General features: G+C 38.2%; 1 protein-coding gene across 3 annotated transcripts; it reads left to right on the forward strand.

Annotated features, from left to right (window-relative positions):
* Positions 1–869: 869 nt before the first annotated feature.
* LOC148865252 (transcriptional corepressor LEUNIG_HOMOLOG-like) lies at positions 870–22,541 on the forward strand. Of its 3 annotated transcripts, none has more exons than XM_088977097.1 (18): positions 870–2,204; positions 2,348–2,463; positions 2,566–2,663; positions 2,808–2,917; positions 3,036–3,325; positions 3,434–3,509; positions 3,633–3,744; positions 12,980–13,029; positions 13,139–13,453; positions 14,266–14,337; positions 14,668–14,898; positions 15,385–15,523; positions 15,606–15,715; positions 15,951–16,100; positions 16,753–16,908; positions 16,995–17,111; positions 17,629–17,826; positions 22,082–22,541. In XM_088977097.1, the coding sequence occupies exons 2-18, from the start codon at positions 2,432–2,434 to the stop codon at positions 22,223–22,225; spliced, it is 2,400 nt and encodes a 799-aa protein (XP_088833223.1). In that variant the 5' UTR covers positions 870–2,204; positions 2,348–2,431; the 3' UTR covers positions 22,226–22,541. The 3 variants fall into 3 exon arrangements, with proteins under 3 accessions (XP_088833223.1, XP_088833224.1, XP_088833225.1); XM_088977098.1 differs by having other exon boundaries at positions 1,614–2,204; positions 2,294–2,463; XM_088977099.1 differs by having other exon boundaries at positions 1,794–2,204; positions 3,016–3,325.
* The last annotated feature ends 3,680 nt before the right edge of the window (positions 22,542–26,221 follow it).

The raw sequence follows: 26,221 nt of genomic DNA on the forward strand, positions 1-26,221 counted from the left end.
GTTGTTCTGATGCAAGCTTATAGATAAAACTCTATGGTAAGATCTTTTTCATTTTTGTTGTTTGTTGTTCCTGTCTGTAGGAAATCTCAGTTTGCTGTTCCTGTCCATAGGAAATCTCAATTTGGAAATTAAGGTCTTGTTGTTGAGATAAGCCTACAGAACATTTGGATAGATGAATGCAACCAATCATTTTGAAAAATTCAACAAATCAACAAATCCCTAATCTCTTAATGCTCTATTTTTTGATGCTGTTAAACCCTAAAATTTCCTACGGATAAGCAATTGCTGCATCTACCATATGCCATTAGACCTGTTCAATGGTCGGGTGGCCTGATGGGTCAGCCCGGCCTAGCCTGACCCCCGGACGGGCTTGAACGTGGTTCTAGGCCCATTGGCTTAAATTCGGGCCAAAAAGCCTAGTTAACAATAAATTCGAGCTGGGCTCGGGTTTTGTCAAAATAGCCCGGCTCGGCCCGACCTAATATTAGACTTAAAGTGAGTAATGTGATTATGTCCATTTGAATAAATTTTTTGATTTAAGAATGTAAATCTGTGTTTTAAAATATAAAAGAAAGAGGAAAAAACCATCTTATAGGCCCATTGTTCATTTAAATAGGAAAAAAAAACTACTTGAATTTTTAATTATAATTTGAATAGGAAAAATTATTATTTTTTATTAGGTCACGCTTCGGTCTTGGGCTTTGGGCTTTTTATTAGGGCCAGGCTCGGGCCCAAGTTATAAGCCCATTGGTCGGGTCGGGCTCGGACTCGGGCCTAACATATTTCCCTTAATGACAAGTGAAAGCCCGGCCCAAGCCCGGTCCGGCCCGACACATGAACAGGTATATATGCCATATGATGCTTAGATATTCAGTCTTTTTGTTTCTGGTATATAATCCTCACTCACGCTCATCTATTAATGTGTTTCAGTACGGGTCCTATCACCTGTACCTGTTCAAATCGGACCTAAGACGAAGAAGAAGAAAAATGATCGTCGGTACTACCATCAGAGTTACTTGTTGAAGAAGAAGAAGAGAAGAGGAGAAGAAGAATATGTCGCCGCTGGAGGTTTTTTTGTCGCCATTGATAAACCGCCGGAGCTCTATCGCCGCTGATGGAGGAAGGGTTTGATGTATGGGTAGGGTTCGGTGGAAGAAGCTCCCAGGGAAACAGAATGGAAGAAATGAGGCCCTTTTGTGGTAGACGGGTTCGTATCCGCGTGAAGTATCCGATTGAATCAACCATAGAAGGTTAACGCTCAAACGGACGTTAATGTTGGCCTGATCGACGTGTCATTCTTCCATTCGCGGGTTCACGCATCCAGTGCTTCACACTGTAAGGGCATAAAAGTCAATTTAACTTCAAAAGAGAAAACTGAAATCCAACGTAGAAAACCAATGACGGCCAAAAGAGCAATATTCACCCGCCAATTTCCTACTAATTAATTATTAGGCGATCCCACCGTTAAACATCGAACACGTTAATTTCCACTCTCCTGCTCAGACAAAGCAAACGACCGTTTCTCTTCTCGAAAACCCATTCGATGTTTAACATACGTAAAAGCTACGGCTCCGGACCTATTAAACATCGATCATCTCCCTATCCGAAGCTACAATCTACTTCCCGAACTAAAAACCAAAGCGGAGACACCTGGCGTACAAGTACAAAACAGACGCGGAACCCGAACCACAAGCTCGTCGGATATTTGATATCGAGTTCAGTGGAGAAAGAATCAAGGAACTCGGTTTGATTTTTGATTTTTGACATCTATCTAGGCGGTGAATGTCAAAAGATTTTTTTTTTTTTTTTTTTTGTGCTTTTGTTTGCCGGTTAAAGGTCCTGCTGCTACTTGAGCTGTTCTCACCTCTGATCAGAAACCCTAAATCATTGTCTACGTTGAATGAATTTTCACTTTAGTTAAGCTGTGAAATTTCTGATTTTTATTGAGTATAAATTCGAGAGTTTAAACTGTCTGAGCAGTCTGGGTATGAGTTTGGATCACGATTGTTGCTCGAAAGGCATTCATTTTTGGAATTTGTTTTGAAGATCACAACTTTATGTTTGAGTTGTTTGCTTGTTTTGATTAATTTGGTGTTCGCTTAGTTCCTAGAGTTTGAAATAGGGTTTGAATATGGAGATCAAGTTTGGATGGAAGCCAGGATCAGTAATGTAGGCTTTGATCCGTGTAGATAGTGGGATCTGAGGTTAGTTTTTGCTGAAAGCAAGTCTCTTTGTTCATCTTTTTGCGAAATTCCTGTTTTGATTTTGCTCAGTCTTCTTCTCCGGATTGAAGTGGGTTGAATTCTTCCTCCCGAGATCAATGACGCGAAGTTGTTGTTGACTACAGGAGCTATTTGCCATTGTTTTAGCTCTTCTCATCGGTTCTTCAGTTTCTATTTTATGTTTCTTTTGCCAGTGGTGGAATCCAACCATGGCTCAGAGCAACTGGGAAGCGGATAAGATGTATTGCACTGTTCTAATTTATCTGTTTTCCTCTTGAAAGTCAATTTTTTTTTTACAGTTAAAGCTTACCAATTTTTTATCGTCTTTTTATTTACCTGCCAGGCTTGATGTTTATATTTACGATTATTTATTAAAAAGAAATCTGCATGCTTCTGCAAAGGCTTTCATGGCTGAAGGAAAGGTTGCTGCAGATCCAGTGGGTAATAATTTTTTCTGATGCTTTACGGACCATTATGCATATTTGATAGTTCTTCCTGTGATTGAATTGGAGCATCTAAGGAGGATAATTAAAGTATTTGAAGTCAGCCCTTTATCTAGCTCATGGATTGGAGTTCGATATGCAGCAATTGATGCACCTGGAGGATTTCTATTTGAATGGTGGTCTGTCTTTTGGGATATCTTTATTGCGAGGACGAATGAGAAACATTCCGAGGTTGCTGCAGCATATATAGAGGTGCTTTTTAAATATAGCAATGATTTTATCTCTTCTTTCAATTAGGCATTTCTTTTGATTGGAGTATTTTAGGGGAATGGTTAGCTGAACCTTCCCAGAATTTCTGAACGATGCATAGGCACAACAAATGAAGGCAAGAGAGCATCAACAACAGCTCCAAATGCAGCAGTTGCAACTCATGCAGCAAAGGCATGCTCAATTACAACGAAGGGATGGTCCTACTCTTGGTGGTCCATTAAATTCTATGAACTCTGAAGGAATGCTGGGTCAGTCTACGGCCACTGTTTTGGCTGCAAAAATGTATGAAGAACGTATGAAACATCCCCACTCGATGGATTCAGAGACATCCCCACAATTTATTGATGCTAGCAGGATGGCCCTTTTGAAATCGGCAACTAATCATGCAGGGTAATGGCTTCAGTCATAGACCTTTTCTTGTGTATATCTTCTTATGTATGTGCCTGTGACCTTGAGTTAGTAGCATGCTCATTTCTTTTGCTCTTATTGCTGGCACAGCCCCTTGGTCCAAGGTAATTCTGGAGGAGTGTCTGCTGCATTGCAGCAAATGCAGGCACGGACTCAACAGACCACTGTAACTACTTGAACTATATTTTCTTCCTTTTACTGCTTTCCCATTTTTAGGTTTTATGCATCTATTCCTGCAGCTTTTGAATTAATTACATTGTTTTTTCTTGGTTACATTTTGGCATTATAGGACATTAAAGGTGAAGTTAACTTGGGTGTGGCTCAAAGATCTCTGCCTATGGATCCTTCATCAATGTATGGACATGGAATAATGCAATCAAAATCTGGACTAGCTAATTCAGGTATTTTTTACTCAATTACTTCTTCCTTCATAATGAGGAATTTTTACTAGGATAGGGATTTTCACATTGGAAAATAACTTTTACCTATTTGGTTTGATTATATCATTTTGATATGGATGAATTATATTTTAGAGGGTAGCTTGCTGGTCAAAGTTTATGACAAATTTTCTCCTTTACTTCCTAATATGGCAACTATGGAAAGCTTCCTTAATTTTCTTGGGAGGGCCACATAACTTATGTTCTGAATTTATCACATAACTTATGTTCTGAAAATTGTACTTTGTAGTAGAGAAAGTTGAATAAAATCAAATCATGAATCATTATATAAATATATATGTATGCATGTATGTATCATTATATAAATCATGAATCATTAGCAGGATCCGTTATTGGATCCCCAATAGGAATGCACCTTTGAGCATATACATACAAACTGTGTTTTGAATTCATGCGACAGTTTGTATTTACACGCTTGAAGGTGCATTTTTATTGGGGATCTAGAAATGGATCCCACTCATAGGTAACCAGAAGGTCTGTGCTCTTTAAGATGATATAATCAAGTTTGACTTGAAAATCAAATAACCCACATACAGTGGTTCTTTAACCTACATATGACGGAAAATAAACTCAACATCTGGTCTTAAATAACCTAAATAAATTATTAGAAGTTAGAGCTTTAAAACGTTTCCAGACTCTCCCTTGACAAAACTAAATAGAAATAAGTAAATGATAGTGGATAATTAATTCTTAATGATTTGGATCACATGGATCGTCTAAATTGTAAGATTCATGAATCAAATTGTAGAAACAAGCAAAAATCTTATTCAATTGGAACAATTCAAATTCATGATTCAGATTGTAAATTGTATCATAAATCGTAAAATTCGTGCGATATTATACCTAACATTAAAAATTTCCATAATATAGGCCCATAGTATGAACCTTAACTTGCAAATTGCAATGAAGAAAATGGTGGTCTGTTGTTTCATCTGTTTCTTGCTATAAAACACAGAGGAAATTTGGAAATATGCTTGCTTAGAACCATGAAGGCCATCTTTGTAGTTGCCATAGTTGTCAAGGCGTTGCCTAGGTGACTAGGCACCTGCATAGGCAATAAGGTACCCACCTAGGTGACAAAAATAAACAAGGTGGGAGACTTATTATAATATCCATATTGCTACATCTTATTAACATATGTGTTAATACATTCTATTATATACAGTATATATCATTTATACTTTGTTTATAGTTTTACTATTGAAATTTAAAAGATAAAAGAGTTTTAAGAAGAGAAAAAGAAATAAATAAATAAAGAAATAATAGAATTATAAAGAGATTTCTTTCATTTTTGGTTTTTCTTTTTCTATTCTCTCTTTCTCTCTCTCTCACACACATTAAATAAAATAGCAGCTCCATTCTTGTTCCCTTTCTCTTTTATTTTATATTTTAAATTCTTACCAAATAAAATTATATCCTTCCTTACTTGCTAATTGTTATGAAATTGCTCTATTATATACATATTATATTAGAATTGTTTTTGAAAATATTGATTTATTAAACTATTTTTTGTTTTTTAATCAATATGTTTGCTAAATGGTATATAAGACTAGGGAACTAGCAAAATATTATTTATTTTTATAAAATTCTTATTGCCCTAGGCAACCTAGGTGACTTGGGTGACTAGGTGCCTTACTGCCACCCAGAATACACCTAGACACCTTGACAAGTATAGTAGGTGTCTGGGTTCCATTTGAGCTTGAGAGGAAGTATAAACATCTGGATTGGTTCCAAGAGCAACCCTAGAATCTTTTTGGTAAGCCTTGTTTTTTTTTTTTCTTTTGGTGAGGGTGGGGCAGCTGGCAGCATTCCTTGTTCTAAATTGCTTCAGTGGGACCTATCTTATAATGATGTTTGATTATCCCTTCTCTGTCAGTGGGCATTGACATTAAGGGCTGGAAAGATCTTTTTTTTTTCTTCTTTTTTTTCTGGGGTGGATTTTCCTTGAAATTTTAGCATGAATGCTGTGAAGTCATTCATCTCCAATTATTTCTCCAAAATCTAGGGTGCCAAATTGCTCCATTAGGACCCACCCATAATAAGTTTTAATTAACCTTTCTCTATTAGTGGCATAAGCATTAGGGGCTGGAAAGATCTCCGAGGGAGCTGTTCTTGGTTTCGGGCAGTTTTGTTTCTTGAGTTTTTGGTGGTTTTGTTCAAGTTTGTTTCTGTAAAACCTTGGTGGTAGGTGGTGGCTGTTTGTTTGAGGGTTGTTTCTTTCTCTTAGGTGGTGTCTTATCACCTTCCTCTTGTATCCTCTTTTTGTAATGAGAATTTCTATTTTACTATAAAAAAATGGAAGGTTATTGCAGGAACTGTACCAAACTGGACCCTGGCACTGTCTCCTAATCTGTATTTGATGCCTGAATGAAGAAAGGATTAGGCTTTCCAATACCCTTCCACATTGGACAACCATAGGAAATTTGGGACTTCACTTGGATCCCACCCTAGTTGCCCAGTGCCATACTTTTTTATTTTTTCTGTGGGGATTGTTGCTGAATCTCCATCATCATTTTCCAAGAAGAGATCAATTAACCTTCCTTAGTTGTCTTGGGCTAGGTTCCTTTCATTTTCATAGAGCAATCCTTCTCTAGTCCACCAAGTGAAGTTCAATTAATCCTTTAAACCATGGAAAGAAAAAGAAAAAAACTCTAGAACTTTTCTAGTATCAAGCCTATAGCCCATTTCAATTAGGACTAGAAAATAGGGAAAGAAATCAATGGGAAAATTTGCTAAAGCAGAGTTAGTTAATCTCATTTTGATAATTATCTGATTTCTCAAGAGGCTGGTCTCATTGTTCAATTGTCCACTCCCAAATGGGCTTCAATATGAATCTAGCACCCAGTGGTAATCCCAGGCATGTTGAGGGGATGCTTCCTATATTGCATCTGATGCTGAAATTAATTGTACCATATGATTTAATATGAATATTCTTTTGGATTATTAATGAGATCAACGTAATTTATTGAAAATGTATATCTGAAAAACACATTCTAACCCAAAATAATGTGGGAAGGGAAGGGCAACAATGATAGAGGCCAACCATAGTTGTCAAGGTGTTTAGTCGATTCTGGGGGACATTGAGGCATGTAGTTGCTTAGGTGATAAGAATTTTATAAAATAAAGAGACAACTTTTGGCTAACTCCTGTTTTTATATTCCATTCAGCATGCATATTAATTGAAAAGTACCAATTCTCTTTATTAAGAACATAAAATTTCCTCTCAAAACATAGCAACACAAATCATCATATTTAAAAGATAAAACATTTAAATATATTAATTGAATATCTTCAAAAATAATACTAATATAATTAGTGTATAATAGAACAATTTCATATCATTTAGCAACGAAAAAATGCTACAACTTTATGTGAAAATTTCAATATGGAAAGTAAAAGAGAAAAAAGAACAAGGATGGAGCTGTTATTTAAAAAAAGAGGGGTTTGGGCAGCACAAGGAAGAGAAAAACTATTAAAGAGGTAATTAAGAAGTTTAATCTGGATGTGGTAATGCTTCAGGAGTCCAAAAGAATGGACTTTGATTGCAGATGGGCTAGGAGTGTGTGGAGATCCAAGGGAATAAAGTGGGTGGCTGCTCTCTCGTGGGGTTCCTCAGGAGGGATTGTGATCTTGTGGAAAGAAGAATTACTCATAGGAGTGGAGGAGCTAATCGGAGATCATTTCGTCTCCCTAAAGTTCAGATAGGTGGATGATGGGTATGAATGGGTACTAACAAACGTGTATGGCGCCAATGACTATAGGCAGAGGGAGAAACTTTAGGAAGAATTGAGTGATATTAGAGGCCTTTGGGAAGGTCCTTGGTGTGTGGGTGGGGATTTTAATATAGTGAGATTTACAGAGGAAATAACAACCCGGACAGAGAGTGACAACAAGTATGAGGAAGTTCAACCAATTTGTGGACTCCTTTGAACTTAAAGAAATTCCTCTCCTAAATAATCTTCACTTGGTCCAACCTTCAATCTAGGCCAATTTGCTCTAAGTTGGACAGATTTTTGTTCTCAACAGATTGGGAGGAACATTGGGGTAATCTAACTTCTAGAGCTCTCCCAAGACTTACTTCAGACCATTGGCCTTTAGTGTTGGTCAAGGAGGAAATGAGAGGAGATGGTCCTACCCCATTTAGGTTTGAAAAGATGTGGTTGACTCATCCGGGTTTTATTGAGAAGGTTAGAGAGTGGTGGGAGCAAGCTAATCCGACAGTTGAATGGGAGGGAATGAGGTTCCACAAGAAACTCCAATACTTAAAATCACAATTAAAGGAGTGGAGTAGGCTAGAGCTTGGAAGAATTGAAGAGAGAAAACAAGTGTTGATGGAGCAGATTGAGGATTTGGACATGAAGGAAGAGAGGCTCCTTTGGAGAGGAAGAAAGGAAGTTGAGAAAGCAAATCGAGGACATCCTGGTTAAGGAGGAAATCAGCTGGAGGCAGAAATCCAGGTGTAAGTGGCTCAAGGAGGGAGACAAAAACACTAGGTTCTTCCATTCAGTGGAAAATGGGAGGAGAAAGAGGAATTTCATCTCTAGTTTGGAAGTTGAAGGAGCAGTGTTGTCCCACCAAGTAGAAATTGCAGAGGCTCTAGTTAACTACTGCAAATCTATTTTTAGAAGACCTCTGAATGGGAGAGTGTGGTTGGAGGGATTGGATTGGCTGACTCTAAGTGCAGAGAAGAGAGAGGTTAGAAAGGAGTTTTGATCTGGAGGAGATAAAGGAAGTAGTATTCTCAATGGATAGGACAAAAGCTCCGGGTCCAGATGGTTTCACAATGGCCTTTTACCAAGATTGTTGGGATATACTGGAGAATGATCTTATATAAGTTTTTGAGGAGTTCCATAGAAGGGGAATAAAAAATATGGGTCTAAACTCAACTTTCATTGCTTTGGTCCCAAAGAAGAAGGAGACTTCTCAACCAAAGGATTTTAGACCTATCAGTCTGGTTACTAGCTTGTACAAAATTATTGCTAAAGTGTTGTCTCTTAGGATAAAGAAGGTGCTTCCCTCTATTATTGCACCCAACCAAGGTGCATTTGTGGAGGGAAGACAGATCACCGATTAGATTCTCATCGCAAATGAGAGCTTGGAGAGTTTTAGGAAGTCAAAGAAGAAGGGTGTGGTCTGTAAATTGGACTTAGAGAAGGTTTATGACTTGGTTGATTGGTCTTTCTTGTTGGAGGTTTTGAGGAGCTTTGATTTTGGAGGTAGATGGTGTAAGTGGATTTGGGGCTATGTCAGGACCCCTGTCATTACTCTAACCTGCTAAACGGCACTGTGGTTGACTTCTTTCCTGCGTTGAGAGGCCTAAGACAAGGAGATCCTCTTTGCCCTTTTCTTTTCACCCTGATTGCTGATGTTTTTGGGAGATTGATCCATAGAGCAGACTCAAGGAATCTGATAAGAGGGTGGAGAGTAAGAAGGGAGGAGGTTCCTTTAACACATCTACAGTTTGCAGATGACACAATTGGATCCGAATTCTAAAGTTGGCAATACATTTCTTTGAATAGATTTCTAACCTCAAGGTGAACTTTGATAAGAGCTGTGTGGTGGGAGTGAATGTGGATGTAAGGGACCTAAGGGGATATGCAGGTGAGCTAGGATGTGCAATCTCGGACTGGTCCTTGACATACTTGGGCCTCCCTTTAGGAGACAATCCGAAGAATGTAAGCTTCTGGAATTCGGTAGTGGAGAGATTTGAGAAGAGGCTGGCGGCTTGGAAGAGAAATTATCTTTCTCTAGGCGGGAGAGTCACTCTTATTAGGTCTACCCTCGTCAACCTACCTGTCTAGTATTTGTTAGTGTTTAAGATACCCTCAAAGGTCTCCAATCTTTTGGAAAAATTAATACGGAATTTTTTGTGGAGTCTGGAGAGGAGAAGAGAGATCATAGGGTGAGTTGGGAGGTGGTTACTAGGTGTAAAAAACTAGGTCTTGGGATTGGTAACTTAAGGAAAAGAAATATGGCTCTGCCGGGGAAATGGTTGTGGAGGTTTTTAGTGGCTAGCATACATGGGATGGAAGACAATGGTTGGGATCCTGGAATCATGGCAAGGGCTACAACTGCTTCTCCTTGGAAATCCATTCACAATCTGCTTCCTGTCTTCTCCCCTTGGATAAGGTATGGTCTAAACTCTGGTAAGTGGTAACCTATCTCTTCTTTCTTGGTTCCTTCAGACTCCACTTCTGGCTTTGGGTGGAACCTGGGCCTGCGTAGGGCAATTAGGGATACAGACTTGGATAGCTTGGTATTTTTACTTGCCTCCCTTGAGAATGTTTTCCTAAATCCTGCTAAGGAAGACACCAGATTTTGGACTCCTAGCTCTGGTACTTTTTCTTGTGCCTTGTTTTTTGAAACCTTAACTCAGCCTCCTGTCCCCTTTGGGTTGTCCTTTCCGGCTAAAGAAATTTGGAGCAGGCCTATTCCTCCTCGGGTTGGCTTTTTTTGTTGGGAAATTTTTTTGGAAAGAATTAATACATTTGACTTGCTTCAAAGAAAGAGACCAAACTATTGTCTACTTCCTAATAGATGTTCTCTTTGTAAAGCCAATGGGGAATACGACTACCACCTCATGGTCTCTTATAAGGTTGCTAAAACTGTTTGGGAGTGGGTTTTCTCCTGCTTTGGGTGTTCTTGGTTTCCTCCGGAGAGTGTCCAAAGGATGTTCTCTCATTCTTTTTTTAGATGGCCTAAGAAGCGGGGGAAGACTATGTGGAGGAGTATTAGGGCAGTAGTGTGTTGGTCATTGTTCACGTATTTTTTTAGACAAGGAAAGAACCCTGGAAGAACTGTTAGACCTAATCCTTTTAAGGGCTGCCCATTGGCTGAAATCTTTGGAGTTGTTTTCAGACTTTCCTGCGGATGACTTGCTAAGAAACTGGAAAGAGATTGCTTCCATTGCTAGATGCAAGAGGACTCTTTGTCCCTCTCGGTCCCCTCCCCCCTTGGGTTTCATTAAGTTGAACTTTGATGGAGGAGTTTTCAGGAACTAGGAAGGGGTTGTTATTGCTCTATTTTCTAGCCCTATTGGAGAAGTGACTCTCTTTGGGCTGAGATCCTTGCAGCGCTTGAAGGAATTCGAAGAGCAAAGGAATTAAATGTCAGCCGATTGATCCTGGAAGGTGATTCAAAGGCGGTGGTTAACTGGTTGAAGAAAGATGACAGTGGTTTGTGGAACTTTAACAATGAAAAGAAGCAGTTCTTATGGATGTGTAGGGACATTGAGATCCAATACAGCTGGGTGAAGAGGAGTACCAACTCATTGCGGATGGATTGGCCAAGCAAGGGGTGAATAGGGAGTCTGTATTTTGGGCTAGTTTTTAATTTTTTCTCTCTGTATTCTCTTTGTATTCTGTATTTGGGGAGCTAAGATATTTTATCTCCCCTCTTGTATACATACTCCCTCTTTTCTCTTAATTTAATGAAGCTGGTGTTATTGATAAAAAAAAAAACTCTTTGATCTTTTAAATTTTGATAGTAAAACTTTTAAACAACGAATAAATGATGTATAGTATATAATAGAATGTAATCACACATATTTGTAAGATGTAACAATATGAATGGTATATAATAAGGTGCTCACCATGTCATTTTTGTTGCTTAAGTGGGTACCTTGTTTGTTAACACAAGGCGTTTAGGCAGAAATATCTAGTCTGGGATCACAATTCCCCAACGCAATGAGTTCTATATGATCTTTACCTAGTACAACATGTTCCGTCATCTATGCTATATTTTATAATATGTTTATATACTATGGCCTTAATTCATGGGTCTAAGTTGGAATTTCTTTCTTTGACAAATTTTACTTTTCTATTTTTTAATTGTTATATTTTATTTTTTGGTAACATGACTGTTAATTATCATTGGGTGGGTAGAACAGCTAATACCATAGCGATAGGTTAACTAGACAAGGGGGTATCAAGGGAACATTTATTCTGGGCTGCGCTGTAAACTTTCTTTTCCTAGTCTGAGGTAGTACTTTGTTGTTGTTGTGGAGAGGTACCAGCTCGTGCCTCTCCTTTGGGCAGGCTGTATTGTAATATCATTCTGATTATCATGAATAAATTTCAATCATTTATAAAAAAAAAGGAATCTTTTATTGGTAAAATTTCAAAAGTACATCCAGAACGGTGATGAGAGATCATCAAAAACCAAGAGCTCCCCAGCAAATAGAAAAACAATACAAGTTAAAGAAGAATACCTCAAAAACAGTTTCTCAACTCTTAACTCTAGTAAAGACCAAAAACCACTTCCAAGCTTTTCTTTGGAGACTCCTTCAAAAGTTCAAATTCTGATAAAATGATAATCCACTCAATAATTCTTTTACTGCAACTAATACTATTTGATCTCTTCTCTCTTTTTCTTCAAAAATCCTCCTATTTCTTTCCTTATGGACTTACCCAACATATGGCATAAGGTACACAACTCAACAACTCCAAGCAATTTTTGCCTTGATATTTACTCGTATTGTAGGTCACTAAGCAAAGTAGCGGTGCTCATAAAAAACCAAAAACAAAATCCCGAAATACCGAACTGAACTGACAAAACCAAACCAAAAGTTTCAGTTAACTGAACTGACAAAACCAAACCAAAAGTTTCAGTTAACTGAACTGGTCAGTTCGGTTTTGGTTCGGCATTTTTGAAAAACTGAAAGTACCAGTTTAGTTTCGATCAACCAATATGAAGAACTGGCAATTAACTGAAGTACTGAACTGACTGCCATATATATATTTATAATATAATTATTATGTGTTTTTCTAGTATTTATAAATTATATATATTTATAAATAAATATGAGAACCAAAGAACCAAACTGGGTAAAAACTGAACCAGTTTGAGATTTTGTTCACTTGCTTTGTTGATCTGATACTAGATTTTTCAATTAGTATTGTTGAAGTAAAAATGCAATGTCAACACCCTGATAAAAGATTTCTTCCAAAACTTGTCTTTTAAATTACAGGAACTCAAACTGTGGTTAATTTTTGGCACAATCTTAGACCAATTAAACTCTGAAGTCCATCGGTGGATTCTGGAGCCAACTTGGACTTATTTTTATCAGCAAAGGATTGATTATAATGAATGAATCAGAGAATGGTTACAACTTTGGGTCAACTTGTGGTTATTAACCTTTGGCAGAAACTGATACGTGTAGTTTCTCCTCTCTTTTCAGGATTGAGTCAAGGTGTGAGTGGGCTTCCTTTAAAGGGTTGGCCTCTAACAGTAAGTTATTGGAGCCTCCCTTCCTCCTGGCTTCCTCTGAGGATGCCAAGCATTGATGTTTTTAGTTTGAATATTCAACATTCTGACTGGTTATTAACAAATCATGCAGGGTATTGACCAATTACGACCAGCTTTAGGAACACAAGTACAGAAACCTTTTCTACAGGCCCCAAGCCAGTTTCAACTTTTGACCCCACAACAACAACAGCAGCTCCTAGCCCAGGCTCAGGCACAAGGCAACATTGGTAGTTCCCCTAGCTATGGAGACATGGATCCCCGGAGATTAAGGGTTTTGCCTAGGGGAAACTTAAACACAAAAGAGGGTCAACCTGCAGGAACTGATGGATCTATAGGTTCTCCTATTCAATCAACTTCACCAAATGTTAGAGTACCCTCCCAGGATCAAGCAGAGTATCTGATGAAGGTCAGCATTTATGGAGATTTAGAATAAGTTTAGTGTAGCATGTCATATATATCTATATCTATATCTATCTATCTATATATACATATATATGTATGTATATATGTATATATATATATTGTATATATATGTATGTATATATGTACGTTCGTAACAAATAAATACTCCAAGTAAGCCCAACCTAGAAGTTCCAAGATTGATCTGCTAAGGCCACTTCCACCTCTATTCTAACAACTACTCATAATCATATGATCCTCAATTACCTGAAAAAACTTTGATTGATACCATATCCATTTTTATTTTTTTTCTATACCTCTTCTGCTCCTCTCTCTTGGAGCTGCAGACATTCCTCTTTCAAGCTTACTATGCTTCTTTTTAACTTTTTTTAGAGTAGACAAAATCTTACTAAACAGTAGGACATTCCTCTTGCTATTTTCCTTATTCTCTGTCTCTAACTCCTCTCTATCCTTCGCAACAAGTTGCTTGAAAACTGAATTGGTAAAAACTATCAGTAAAAACCATGTATTTGTTAACCATCTACTAGTATGCGCTTGGAGGGTTGGAGGGTGGAGAAGAAAAGGGGGGGGGGTCAAACAAATACTTACCATAAAACATGTGGAAATGTTTGGATATATTAGGCAAAAATAATAAGAATATATTGTCTTCAAAATGCTTTCTTTTTGTCCTGAATACTCATAGCTTGAATTTTCATCACTAAAAACTACAAATTTGTAGAACCATTGAATTTGAGAAGGTAATTGGTTTTAAGGTGCTTTTTCTATGACATTTTCTGAGTCAGTGGTTACTTTAAACAGATGAAGATGCCTCAGATGCAACAGTCCTCTCAACAACAGCAGGACCAGCTCCAACAGCAACAATTACAACAGGTTGTGTTACTCACATCTAAACCTAATAAGGATTTTATAGTTGCAGTTAACATTCTAGGTGATGATACAAATCCTTTCCTTGAAGCAATTTTCATCTATGCCTTTTGCACTTCTCATCATGTTTCTGTTGATTGGTATAGTCTATGTATCTTTGTTTTGCTTTGCACGATCCTGTTTAGCTATCAGATGATTTGTCTGTGCACCAGTTATGTAAAAACCTAATTGCTGTGAAAGTCATAGGTGCAAAAGGCCCTTCTAGTTAATATCATTTAAAAGATATTCTTTGTTTGGTTAATCTCATTAATGTAGTAGTTTTTTATCGTATAACAGAATAATAGAAAAAGGAAACAGCCTACTTCTTCTGGGGCTGCTAATAGTACTGGCACGGGAAACACAGTTGGCCCTTCTCCCAACTCACAGCCCTCAACCCCATCAACTCACACACCTGGCGATGCAGTGGCTATGACCAGTGGATTACAGCATGTTAACAATATGCAGAAAAGCTTGATAATGTATGGTCCAGATGGGACAGCTGGTCTTGCATCTTCTTCAAATCAGCTGGTATACTTCATAAAATTTCTCGTTTACTTCATACATGTAACACTTACACCAAGTTTAGAAGTAATTTTTTTAAACACTTGCACCAAGTTCAGAAGTATTATTTTACTTTTTGTTAGATATGCATTACAAGCAGTTCTGTCAGAATTCAGACATGTTATGAGCATGGGGGCATTTTGATAAACTCATCTAAGTTGCTTCCTAGTCTATATTGCTTATTATATTGTATCTATATACCTTCACAATGTTGACTTATTTACCAGCTTAAAAACAAGAATTTAATGTTGTTTTTTCATATGGTAAACAATTTGAGCTTTGAGGTATGATTAGTTTATAAATCAAGTGTTTTGACCTCTTGGGTATTATCAGAGTTAGTGTCTTGTCAGTTTATATCTGCAATGTTCATACAGTTACCTGTATGCTGCATATCTTAGAATTCAGTCTATTCACTTTCTGTCTTGCTTCTTATAACATCCTTACATATGACAGGAAGATATGGAACATTTTGGAGATGTTGGTTCCTTGGATGATAATGTGGAATCATTTCTCTCGCATGATGATGGAGATGGGAGGGACTTATTTAGCACAATAAAACGAAGTCCTACTGACCACAATACAGAGTCCAAGGGTATTTATTTTTTATCCATCCACTATTAACATGATTGTTTGGGTTAACTGTAACTTAACCATATTCAGATTCACTATTGCAGGTTTTACTTTCAGTGAAGTTGGTTGTATTTGTACAAGCAACAGTAAAGTTGTCTGTTGTCATTTCTCATCAGATGGGAAACTATTGGCTAGTGCTGGCCATGAGAAGAAGGTACTGCTCCTTTGCCTATTTAATGAGTGATAACTGTGGAAGGCATTATCTTTCTTCTCTGGGACCACCTGCAGTTTTGTTTACCTGTTGTGACTGTAGGACTTCATATCAAACTAAGTCATGTTCTCTTCTTTCTTTTGATCTGTTGATTATACTACTTTCCTTATCATATATAAGGTGTGGAAAACACTAAACAAAAAATAAGTGGATACTTATTTGTCTTTCATGTCAGTAGGCTGTTCTTTGGAACACGGATACACTGCAGACAGAGAGCACTCCAGAAGAACATACACTTATAATTACAGATATTCGTTTTAGACCGAATTCAACTCACCTAGCAACATGCTCATTCGATCGAACTGTGCGCCTATGGAATGCAGCAGAAGTAAGGATTTCAACTTCTTTCTTTTATGTAACACTTTCTCATCTAAATTGATTGCTTTTCTGTTTCTGTATTTATTTTGTAGCTATTGGTTTCTCTTCCATCTTCCTCTTCTTTTACTCTGCCAATGGTTTGTAAATCTGAGAAAGAACCTGTCTGTAATCCATGCCTTCTCCTTGTTATCTCTCAAATAAGTTGATTTTTGTACGTGCAGCTTCTAGTCATTCTCTTATTGTCCAGTTTTGAGCATTTGCTATAGAACACCATGAGGCTGAAGAATTTATTGTTCCAAAACACAACCATATTGGTGTACTTTCTTTCTGTTCTGACAGACTGTACAATACCATGATGTACAAGACCATCTTGAAGATACATTAGTGCATGCTCAATTGGCAGGAGTCTTGTTCACCTAATTGCCCTTTTCATTAAAATTAGAACTCTTGAATCTAAAATAACCTTTTCTTTTTCAATTTCATTACCATTTTTGTGCTAAAATCTAAGAATTAGTAGGAGGTTGATAGAATTTTATTCTTACCATATTGGTTCCATTGCTTTGACACAGATTTTTCACAGCCTTTACCATCCTTTGTCCATCTAAATAGAAGACTAGTTTATATCTAGATATAATCTTCACAGATTCAATTTATTTTTGCAGCCAAGCTACTGTTTACATGCTTACACTGGACACAGTTCACATGTGATGTCACTAGATTTCCACCCTAAGAAGACTGATCTTTTCTGCTCTTGCGATGGCAATAATGAAATTCGCTTTTGGAATATCAGTCAATATTTATGCACTCGTGTCTCCAAGGTTTGTCCCTGAACCTTCACCTGCGTGTGTGACTTGGTTCTTTTTGTTTTTTTGCTTCTAAGTCTAACTGTTGTTTATTGGAGTAGGGAGGTACAGCACAAGTGAGATTTCAACCAAGAATTGGGCAACTATTGGCAGCTGCAGCAGATAACATTGTGTCTATCTTTGATGTTGAGACTGACAGGCAGATAAATGCATTTCAGGTAGTCTAAAAGCACTACTACATTTTGTTAGCTTCTAAAAGGTTGAAAAATGCCACTCTTTAGTTCATGGTTTTTAAAACTGACCTGGAGACCGAACCGGTCAGGGGTCTGGTTACCGGGTCGAACGGTTGGCCCGCTCTGACAAAAAAAAGAATTAAAAAAATAAAAAAGGTCAAAATTGTTCGAGCGGTTCGAACGGTTAACCGCCCGGGTCAGCAGTTTTCTGACTAAAATCAATGTTTTTTTTGAGTTTTTTTGAGAAATCCTGGTTTTGGGGAAAAATGAAACTCCGGGTCAGCGGTTTGCTGACTAAAATCAACGTTTTTTTGAGAAATCCTGCTTTTGGGGAAAAATGAAACCAGTCACCCGACTGGTTCCTGGTTTTTCCAGTCCGACCGTCCGGTCCGGTCCGGTTTTGAAAACTGTGCTTTAGTGATGCACTGTCTATTTATTTTGGAGTGGTCATTACATCTCTATTTGTAGTTGATTTTTATTTACCACTTGGTTTTGTTCTCAGGGGCATTCCAAGGAAGTACATTCTGTTTGCTGGGATGCAAATGGAGATCTTTTGGCATCTGTCAGCCAAGATTCCGTAAGGGTGTGGTCAGTAAATACAGGGGAGTGCTTGCATGAGCTTAATTCCAATGCAAACAAGTTCCATTCCTGTGTTTTTCATCCAACTTATCATTCTCTCTTGGTGATTGGGGGTTATCAGGTATGGTGTACTTACCACTATGAAATTTATGTCTTTGCTATATGAGATTCGATTTGAATATTATTAGCACAGTGGTATATTGCAACGGCATTTATGTTGCACTTCTGTGGAGACATGCTGCATTCCTACATGCTGAACAATTGTAATTGTCGTGCCATGTAGCACCCAGTGCTGGAGTCCCTTGGGGCTGGGGGTATGACATTAAGTGGATCAGATTCTACTGTAGATCCACTGTGCTCAAGGAACATCTCTCTTCATGCTGCATTCCTACAGTTTTTCATGGGTTACACCCCAGAAGACATTCCAAACTCCAAAGATATGTGCACTTGGGTGGACATGTCTTTTGCATGTTGAATGGATTTCAAGTACATGAGAGTTCTATCTTGCAGTTGATGTGGGAATGTTTCATCTTATGGTCCTCACTCTCTCTGGTCCCTACATGAAATCCAAGTCCAGTCCCTATTGTACATTTCAGGCATGTTAAATGCATCTGGTCACCCAAAATTAAAGAAAGATGAATTAGAATGACCCATCTGTCCCTCAACTTGCTTACCATTCCCCCAAATACTTGTGTAAGCATGGTGGATATTGCATGGATGGCTGAGCTCTGAATGTTCGAGGAATGGCAATCAGGAAAGGCGGAGCTCTAAGTCTGAGAGAGAGAGAGAGAGAGAGAGAAACTGGATCCCTCCCTAGAAAGGGGTCTTTGGGTCCCCATTTGGGCATTGGGCCCCTATTTATATTATTTCTCCCTTCTAGAATGCTCAGGATGCTAGGTTGGTTTACATAGCTTTGACCAAGTGACTTGGCCTATTGCCTTGGGTTGGACCCAAGGTTCAAAGTATCAATATGATATGTGAGGGGGAGAGGGAGAGTGGATCCCTCCCCAGAAATTGTTCTTGGGTCCCCATTTGGGTATGGGGCCCCTATTTATATTATTTTCTCCCTTCTAGAACGTTATTGATGCTAGTTGGTGTAGATAGCTTTGACCAAGTGACTTGGCCTACTGTCTCGGGTTGGACCCTATGTTCAAAGTATTGATATGATATGCCATGTATTGGGTGTATCGTTGGGTTTCTTAATGTTCAGAGAACCGGAGTAAGCATCGGCCCGAAAAGGGAGAGGTTCATGAGTCAGAGGTTTAACCAGAGTCGAACCGGGATGATGTAATATTAGAGATGACAATTTGACCCATCTGGGCTTTTTGACCACTGATTTGGGTTCAGGGTGTGTTTCGGGGAAGCCTGAAACTCTAGGGATCGGGGATTGGGCAAGGATGGTATTTGTCCACCCAGCCCCAAACCCAACCCCAAACACACACAATTTATGTTAATATATGTTATATTATACTATGTTATGTTACATAATATAAAATTGTTCTAGGTATGTTTAAAAAATAAAAAAATTGCAAATATGCAAGTAAGAATGACCGAGTTGGGGTTACTGGTTAAGATTTGTAGCCCTGGTGGGGTTCGAGGTGGGGCATTTGAGTTTGGGGTTTGGGATGGGGCATGCAAAACCTAGCCCCCCCGTATATATGTATTGATTAATTATAATATATTCAAATTATATAATTATATTCTGTTACAACATATTTTTATATTATAATGTAATGTATATGATTTATATAATATATAGTATGTAATATGCACAATTACATGATATACAATTATATACATAATAATATTAATTATGTGCATATATTCAAAATATATAATTATATTTCTTCTATAACATATATTTTTTATTTTAGTTTCAATTTTTATAGTAAAAATTAGGATTTGAGGCAAAAAAGCGTTTTCTTATAAAAAAATATAGGGGCAAGGTGCCTTTGGCCCTTGGAAACATGTAGATTTCGAAAAATAATCTAAAATAAAAAAAGACCACCCCAATCAGACCTCCGAGCGCAAACTTATGGATTTTAGAAGTTCGCATTTGTGTTCTAAAAATTTTCAAAAAACTGGCCAGTTTTCTAAATCCAGGACTGGGTCACCGGTTCTCCGATTCGACCATCTGGGTCAGCGATTTTGGCCAGTTTTTTACCCAATGCAGTTTTGGGGGTATGACCGAAACTGCTGTTTTTAATCATTGGGGTTTCCGATACACCAATTTAAAGGTGTTTTCAGGAAACTGATGTTTTTAATTATTAAACAATCTTAAAATATCTGTAAAACTGAAATTTTGAAAAAAAAAACTAAAAATTCAAAGTGTGGGCTAAAAAGTATCGATACCTTAAACCTTGGTTGGACCAGGGCAACTTGGTCTGGGCTCCAGTCTGGTCAGCTGAGTGTATGGAGCTTGGGGGTCTAGGGGTTTTGTAGGCCTATGCTCTTAACCTTTTACAACTTGAATATACTGGACTTTTACTGTAATATTTACAATACTCCCCAATATATTTTTTTGATCAATAACAACAATTTCATTAATCAATCAATCTGAACAATAAGGTGCAAGGAGGGGGAGCTAAACTTTCTTAACTCCCAACTGAGGCTAGAGCCCCACAAAAACTGAAATTACAACTGAGCCCAGAAGATAGATTCCCTACCCACCCCCTTCTTTACTAACCTATCAGCAAAGGAGTTAGCACATCTCTTCACCCAGCTGAGTTTGTCATCCGTGTCCTTAACCATCCACCTGTACTTTTTCTTTTCATTGTTGTAAGCCCAAACCCATCACTGTCATCTTTCAGCCACCCTACCACCACCTCTGAGTCCCCTTCAATTACAAGTATTCTAATGTTCATTTCCTTGGCTCTTTGGACACCTTCCACAACATCATAGATTTTAGCTCTGAGAGAATCACCTGTCCCAATTGGGCCTGAGAACAAGGCAGAAACAGTCCCATTCTCGTCCCTAAACACACCCCCAATTCCTGACAGCACCGGGTTCCCTCTACTACCACTACCATCAAAGTTCAGTTTTACAAAGCCAGAGGGAGGGGGAATCCAGGACACACTCTGGCCTATTTTGACCTGGGTACACTTGGCAATCTCTCCCCATTTTCTCAGCAGATCATCCACTGTAAAGTCTATTAACAACTCTGAAGATTTCAACCACTGTACCACCCTCACATGAATCAAATCTATCAAGTTTTCAGCCCTTTTCTCCTTTTCTGAGAAAATCCTTAAACTCCTTTCTTCCCACAATGACCAGCACACCACAGCCCTTAAGCATCTCCACATAGTCCTGTTGCCCCTGCCACCTGAGAAAGGAAGAAGAAAATAAACTCTGAAAGTTCAGTGGGGGTCCAGCTGCATCCAAAAAGGGACAATGCTCATTCCCAAATAGTTCTTGCAAACTGGCAAGAGACCAAAAGGTGAAAACCAGTCTCCCCATCAGCTTTACAGAGAACACGCCAGTGAGGGGATAAGCATGTCTTGGATCTCTTCTTTTGGAACAAATCACTTGCATTGATTCTTTCCAGAGAAGTTTCCCAACAGAAACTCCCAATCCTAGGAGGAATTGGCTTACACCAAATCTCTTTAACAGGGAAAGAAGGGTCAATGGGTCTGGTGGGCTGGGTAAGGACTTCAAAGAAAGAGGTGCAAGAAAAAGATCCCGAGGGTGGGGTCCAGATTCTAGTGTCATCCTTTTCAGGGTACAAGAAAACATTTTCAAGAAGACCAAGGAGTTGAAATGCTGTTCAAGTCTGTGTCTCTAACAGCCCTCAACCCCAAATTCCAACCAAACCCAGAGTTTGAAGATGAGGGGACAAGAAAGTTTGGAGATTTGCTGGTTTGTTGCGCAATGAGTCTGCACCTGCACTAATTCCTTCTGTAAGCCCTAGTGACTCAATACAAAAAAAAGCCCTAGTGACTCGAATCCAACCTGATGAGTTCATATTTCAACGAGCAATCTCTTGCTTGATAAGAGAGGGTTCAGAGGCTACCAATTTGTGTTTACCCTGGTAGGGTTCTAAAGGGAAACACATTTTTTTTGCTCCGAAGGGCTATACAACGGGGGTTAGCCGATGGGAAACACTTGGTGAGACCCAGGTTGGGTCTAAATTTTGTTTTGATGAATATTGATTTCGTTTCCAGCTAATTATGAATAGATTTTTCATTGTCCAAACCCATAAAATATGGGTACGGATGGAGCATATCATATTCTGTGAATCTGCTTGCTTCATTGCATGCCCTACTTGGGAGGAGAGTGAACTGCAAAACAGCAAGTGATCTCACAGGGTATACCCATCAATGACATTATTTTGAGTGTTATTCATTCTACTTTTTGTAATGGGTGGGGTTGTGATGCAGTCACTGGAGTTGTGGAACATGGCTGAGAACAAGAGCATGACAATTCCAGCACATGAAGGTGTTATTGCTGCTTTGGCACAGTCACCGGTAACAGGGATGGTTGCTTCAGCAAGCCACGACAAATCCGTCAAGCTTTGGAAATAAGTTGGGTGTTTGGATCTCTCCCTCAGAAACAGCTAGCGTTGCCCTAATCTAGGGGATCCCAAAATTGTGAAATCGTGTCTTTTTTTTTTTTTTTTACTTTTTACCTTCTTTTTATGCCTCCCTCCTCTCTCTCTCTCTCATTCTTCTTTTAGCCTTTTAAATTAAACTTAATAAATTGGGTGGGGGTTTCTATACTTTTGTGGGACGGTACTTGGGGTCAAGAGGTGTATGTGCAGCAGCAAAGTGTGGGTGCTAATATTATTTGAACAGAAATATAGGAAAAATTAAGAAAGGAAAAATTGCACACTTAGCCAAATAGCCTTCTACATTTGATAAGCCAAAAGCCCTTCTACGTTTTTACAGATTGCCCCGCTTTTGTTGTCCAACAACATTGGCTCAAGCTTTGCTTGCTCTCTAGGAAAAAATTTCTGGTGTAGGCAATATTACTCCGAGTTTCTCTGCAAAGAAATCATCGGAAAACGATTTTCATTCTTCTTTGTGTTTATTTAGGTTTGGTCTTTACAGGCACAAGCTCTCTCAAACCCTTAAGGCTGTGTTTGATTTGAAGGATAACCTGTACAAAGTTACAAACCTTGTATAGGTTTACCTACCTTCTCCTTCAGACCAAACATAGCCTAATTTACCAAGATTGCCGTCAGGGTGATCTCCAGATTATTAAGGAACTCAAGTGACAACCACCTTAATAACTAAGATTCTTTGTGATTTAAAGAAACATTTATGTTTTTTTCCTTTCACAGGAATCCGAACATGATTATGAGAAAGAGCAAATTGCTATTCGTTTTTAGACAGGAACTGTTCGTTAGTTGTTACGGGCTGTTGGGCTTATATATCTGTAATTCTGTAGGAGTGCATTCTCAGGTCAACCAATGAGATGATCCCGAATAAAGGGATGGTCCACAACAATTATTAACAAGGAAGTTTAATTGTGAACAAGATTGGAAGTCTCACCGAAGTTGGGGGCGCCCAAATTGACCTTGATGTAGGAGTGCAACTTCGGTGGGCCCATTAACCTTGGGCTCGGACTGGGTTCAGGTTTTAGGTCCAAATCTTAGGGTTCGGCCTGGGTTGATATGAACATGGTTTAGCCCGCCCTACTTGCTCTTCTACTTTGATGTCCACCTTAATGATCTAACCTTGATGGAGGATTATTTCTTGTTTAGGGTTTAATTTTCCTCTTAATCTGATGTTGTGGACTTCCCTTTTATGTGGAATCATCTCATTGGTCAGTGTGAGGAAAGATTCATGGAAATCTGTGATGTGGGAAAGATATGCTATCTGAAGAGTTTAGATCAATCAAAACCCAAAGGTGCATACAGATGAGCCAAAGTGAATCAAACCAAGAACTGTTACCGATCTCTTTAGGCTAGTTTGAACGAAGATAGGTTTAGTGCAAATGTGCAACGGAAAGGAAAGGCAGAAATTGCTTAATGACCCAGTGGGTAAGTTGCATTGTTCTCCAAAATCCAAATCTATGGAATTAAATCAATGCTGAAGTCATGGAGACTAAGTAATGAAATCACGGTATCCATGGATTTCTTCTATAAGAGAATCGGGGATTTCCTTGAAAAACAGTGAACAATCACCGCCCATAAAGTGATGGTAGCCTGTTTGTGTGAAAGGAAACCAAAGAAGGGAAATTAGGATAAATGAATCGTTCTTTACACGCTGAGTTTGTAAATAGTGCAAATGGAAATATGATCAGTGCAAAACCTTCTATTTTATATTTCTAAATATTGTATTTGCACTCTTCCCGAATTGGATGATCGGAGTTGGTTACATTCTATAGGTTGTTGCAACTAACTTGTCAAATTGACAATTTCAATGGTTTGGATACGATTGCTTATGATTGAAATACTAACGATCAAGTAACCCATTCATTGGATCATGTACTGGCATTGAATAGTTGATGGGCGAGATAGATATTTCTCTTAGGCTGCTTTTGGAACCGATGTACAATTTTGTTGATATTTGGAAGGAGTGTGTAATCATGATCGATGTAAAACTCCATTCTGATTCAATTTTGCATACATTTGGGTGGAGTAGGGTTTTACGTCGTAAACCGATGTAAAGGTTCATTAAAGCAGAGTTTTATATCAATTATAAATGTAATTATTACATCGATAAAACCAACGTAAAACTCGCTTTTTTCAGCACAATTTTTGAAATTCATACGGTTACTTTATTAATGGTTTGATGTAAAATGTCATCGGTGTACTTTTACACCAATGGTGTTTTACATCATTTCCAAACGTAGCCTTAAATAGGCAAACATTATTGGTGGTTTATATTAATCCCCCTCCTTTGAGACTAATTTGCATTAGTTGAACTCTTTAGCTGTGTAGCAAGCTGTGGAACTAATGATAATGCCCCACACCAATGACAAAATACAAGGGGCTCGTTGAGAGGATGAATGGTTGTGGCCCCCACGTATTTTATGGCTGGTGTGAGTGTTATTATTAGTTCCACAGCCTGCTAAGAAGTTATTGTATTTAGCTAATCCTAAGACTGGCCTTGTTCTCTTGGCTAAAGTCTACAAACTTTCACACAAGATCATCCCATCTTTTTGACGCAGAATCTATTTTGAGTTCCTTCCTAGTGGACTATGACCTCAGTGATAGCTTTTGTTCCCTTTCCCTTTTTAAGTATTCATTTGTTGAGCACAGCTGGTTGTCCCTTTTAACCTAATAGGGGTGAATTGGGTTTTTACCACTTTTAAAATTCAGTTTTCAAAACTCCAATGTTAAACCTCGAAGCTATTTATAAATGTTCAATGAACGCAATTGTAAATATTACCTTAGCCTAAATACCTATAGTGCTGCATTGGTGTTGAAGTGGGAGATGAGATCTGCTCCTCACAGAGTGTGCATCACACCAACCTCATAGTGCATTGCAGTCGTGCATTGAGAACATCTACTGCACATGATATTATCATTCATGAGAAGATATTCCCAACGCAAGGCTGTGATGCACTGTGAGGATGTGGCAAGGCATGCTCTGCGAGCAGCAGATGGGAACTCTTCAAGTGGTGTATATTAAATAAAGTTGAGAATAAAGGTATTAGAATTCAGAATAGAAAAGATAACGAATTGCAAAGGATTTATACAAGTTCGATCAACCAAGTCTATATTCTCTCCACAAGGATGTCACGATGAGAGTTCTAAAACACTATTCACAGTAGTGGTTACAAACACAGCTTCTATCCTTGAAATAGCACACCATTCCAACCTTTTCAAACACAAAGATGTATTTACACAAGAGAGTAGCTTGAATCCCTTGTTAGATTTGATATGAAAATACAATACAAAACTCTTCAACTTATATTCTAGAACTTGGGCTTAAAGAACTTAGTAAAGAATCAAAGTTTATTTAGCTAAGAGTTTAAAAAAATTCCTCCTATATTTTCTTCTTTTAACAATCATATATTTTAGTTCAAGAAGAAGTTGTATTTCGGTTCAAATCCGCTTGTGTGGCTAATTATTAATCATTAGCGATTATCAAAAGGTTAGAGCATTTAATGTTTTTTAAATCAAAGCATTTAATGCGGGTTTAAACGGTTATAAAAACAGAGCATTTCCCTTGGGCTGTGTTTGGTTTGAAAGAAAAGGTAGGGAAAGAAAGGAAAAGACAGGAAAATCTACTACAAGATTTGTAAAGATTTCCCTTCCTTTCCCTACCTTTTCCTTCAAACTAAAACAGCCTTAAGTCATCTCTTCAACCCTTGGAAAATAACTCCCTGGAGAATTTTGCTCGAAGTTTTTACTTGGGAGATGACTCCTTATAACTCTAGAATCATCTCCTCACTATTCATCCTTTTGAGTCCTTAATCCATTTTCTTTAGCTGATTTATAGACTCTAAATAGGATTGAATTTGATCGAAAGGTTTTTTGATTCATTTTCCTACTTTTTTCTCAGTTTTGAAATCTCTCTTGAGCAGTATTTTTCATTCCTTTTTCTCTAGATAAGCTCTTCTCCTCT

The sequence above is a fragment of the Nelumbo lutea genome, chromosome 3, assembly GCF_056320005.1.
Source record: "Nelumbo lutea isolate HS-2025 chromosome 3, American lotus-T2T, whole genome shotgun sequence".
Taxonomy (NCBI): domain Eukaryota; kingdom Viridiplantae; phylum Streptophyta; class Magnoliopsida; order Proteales; family Nelumbonaceae; genus Nelumbo; species Nelumbo lutea.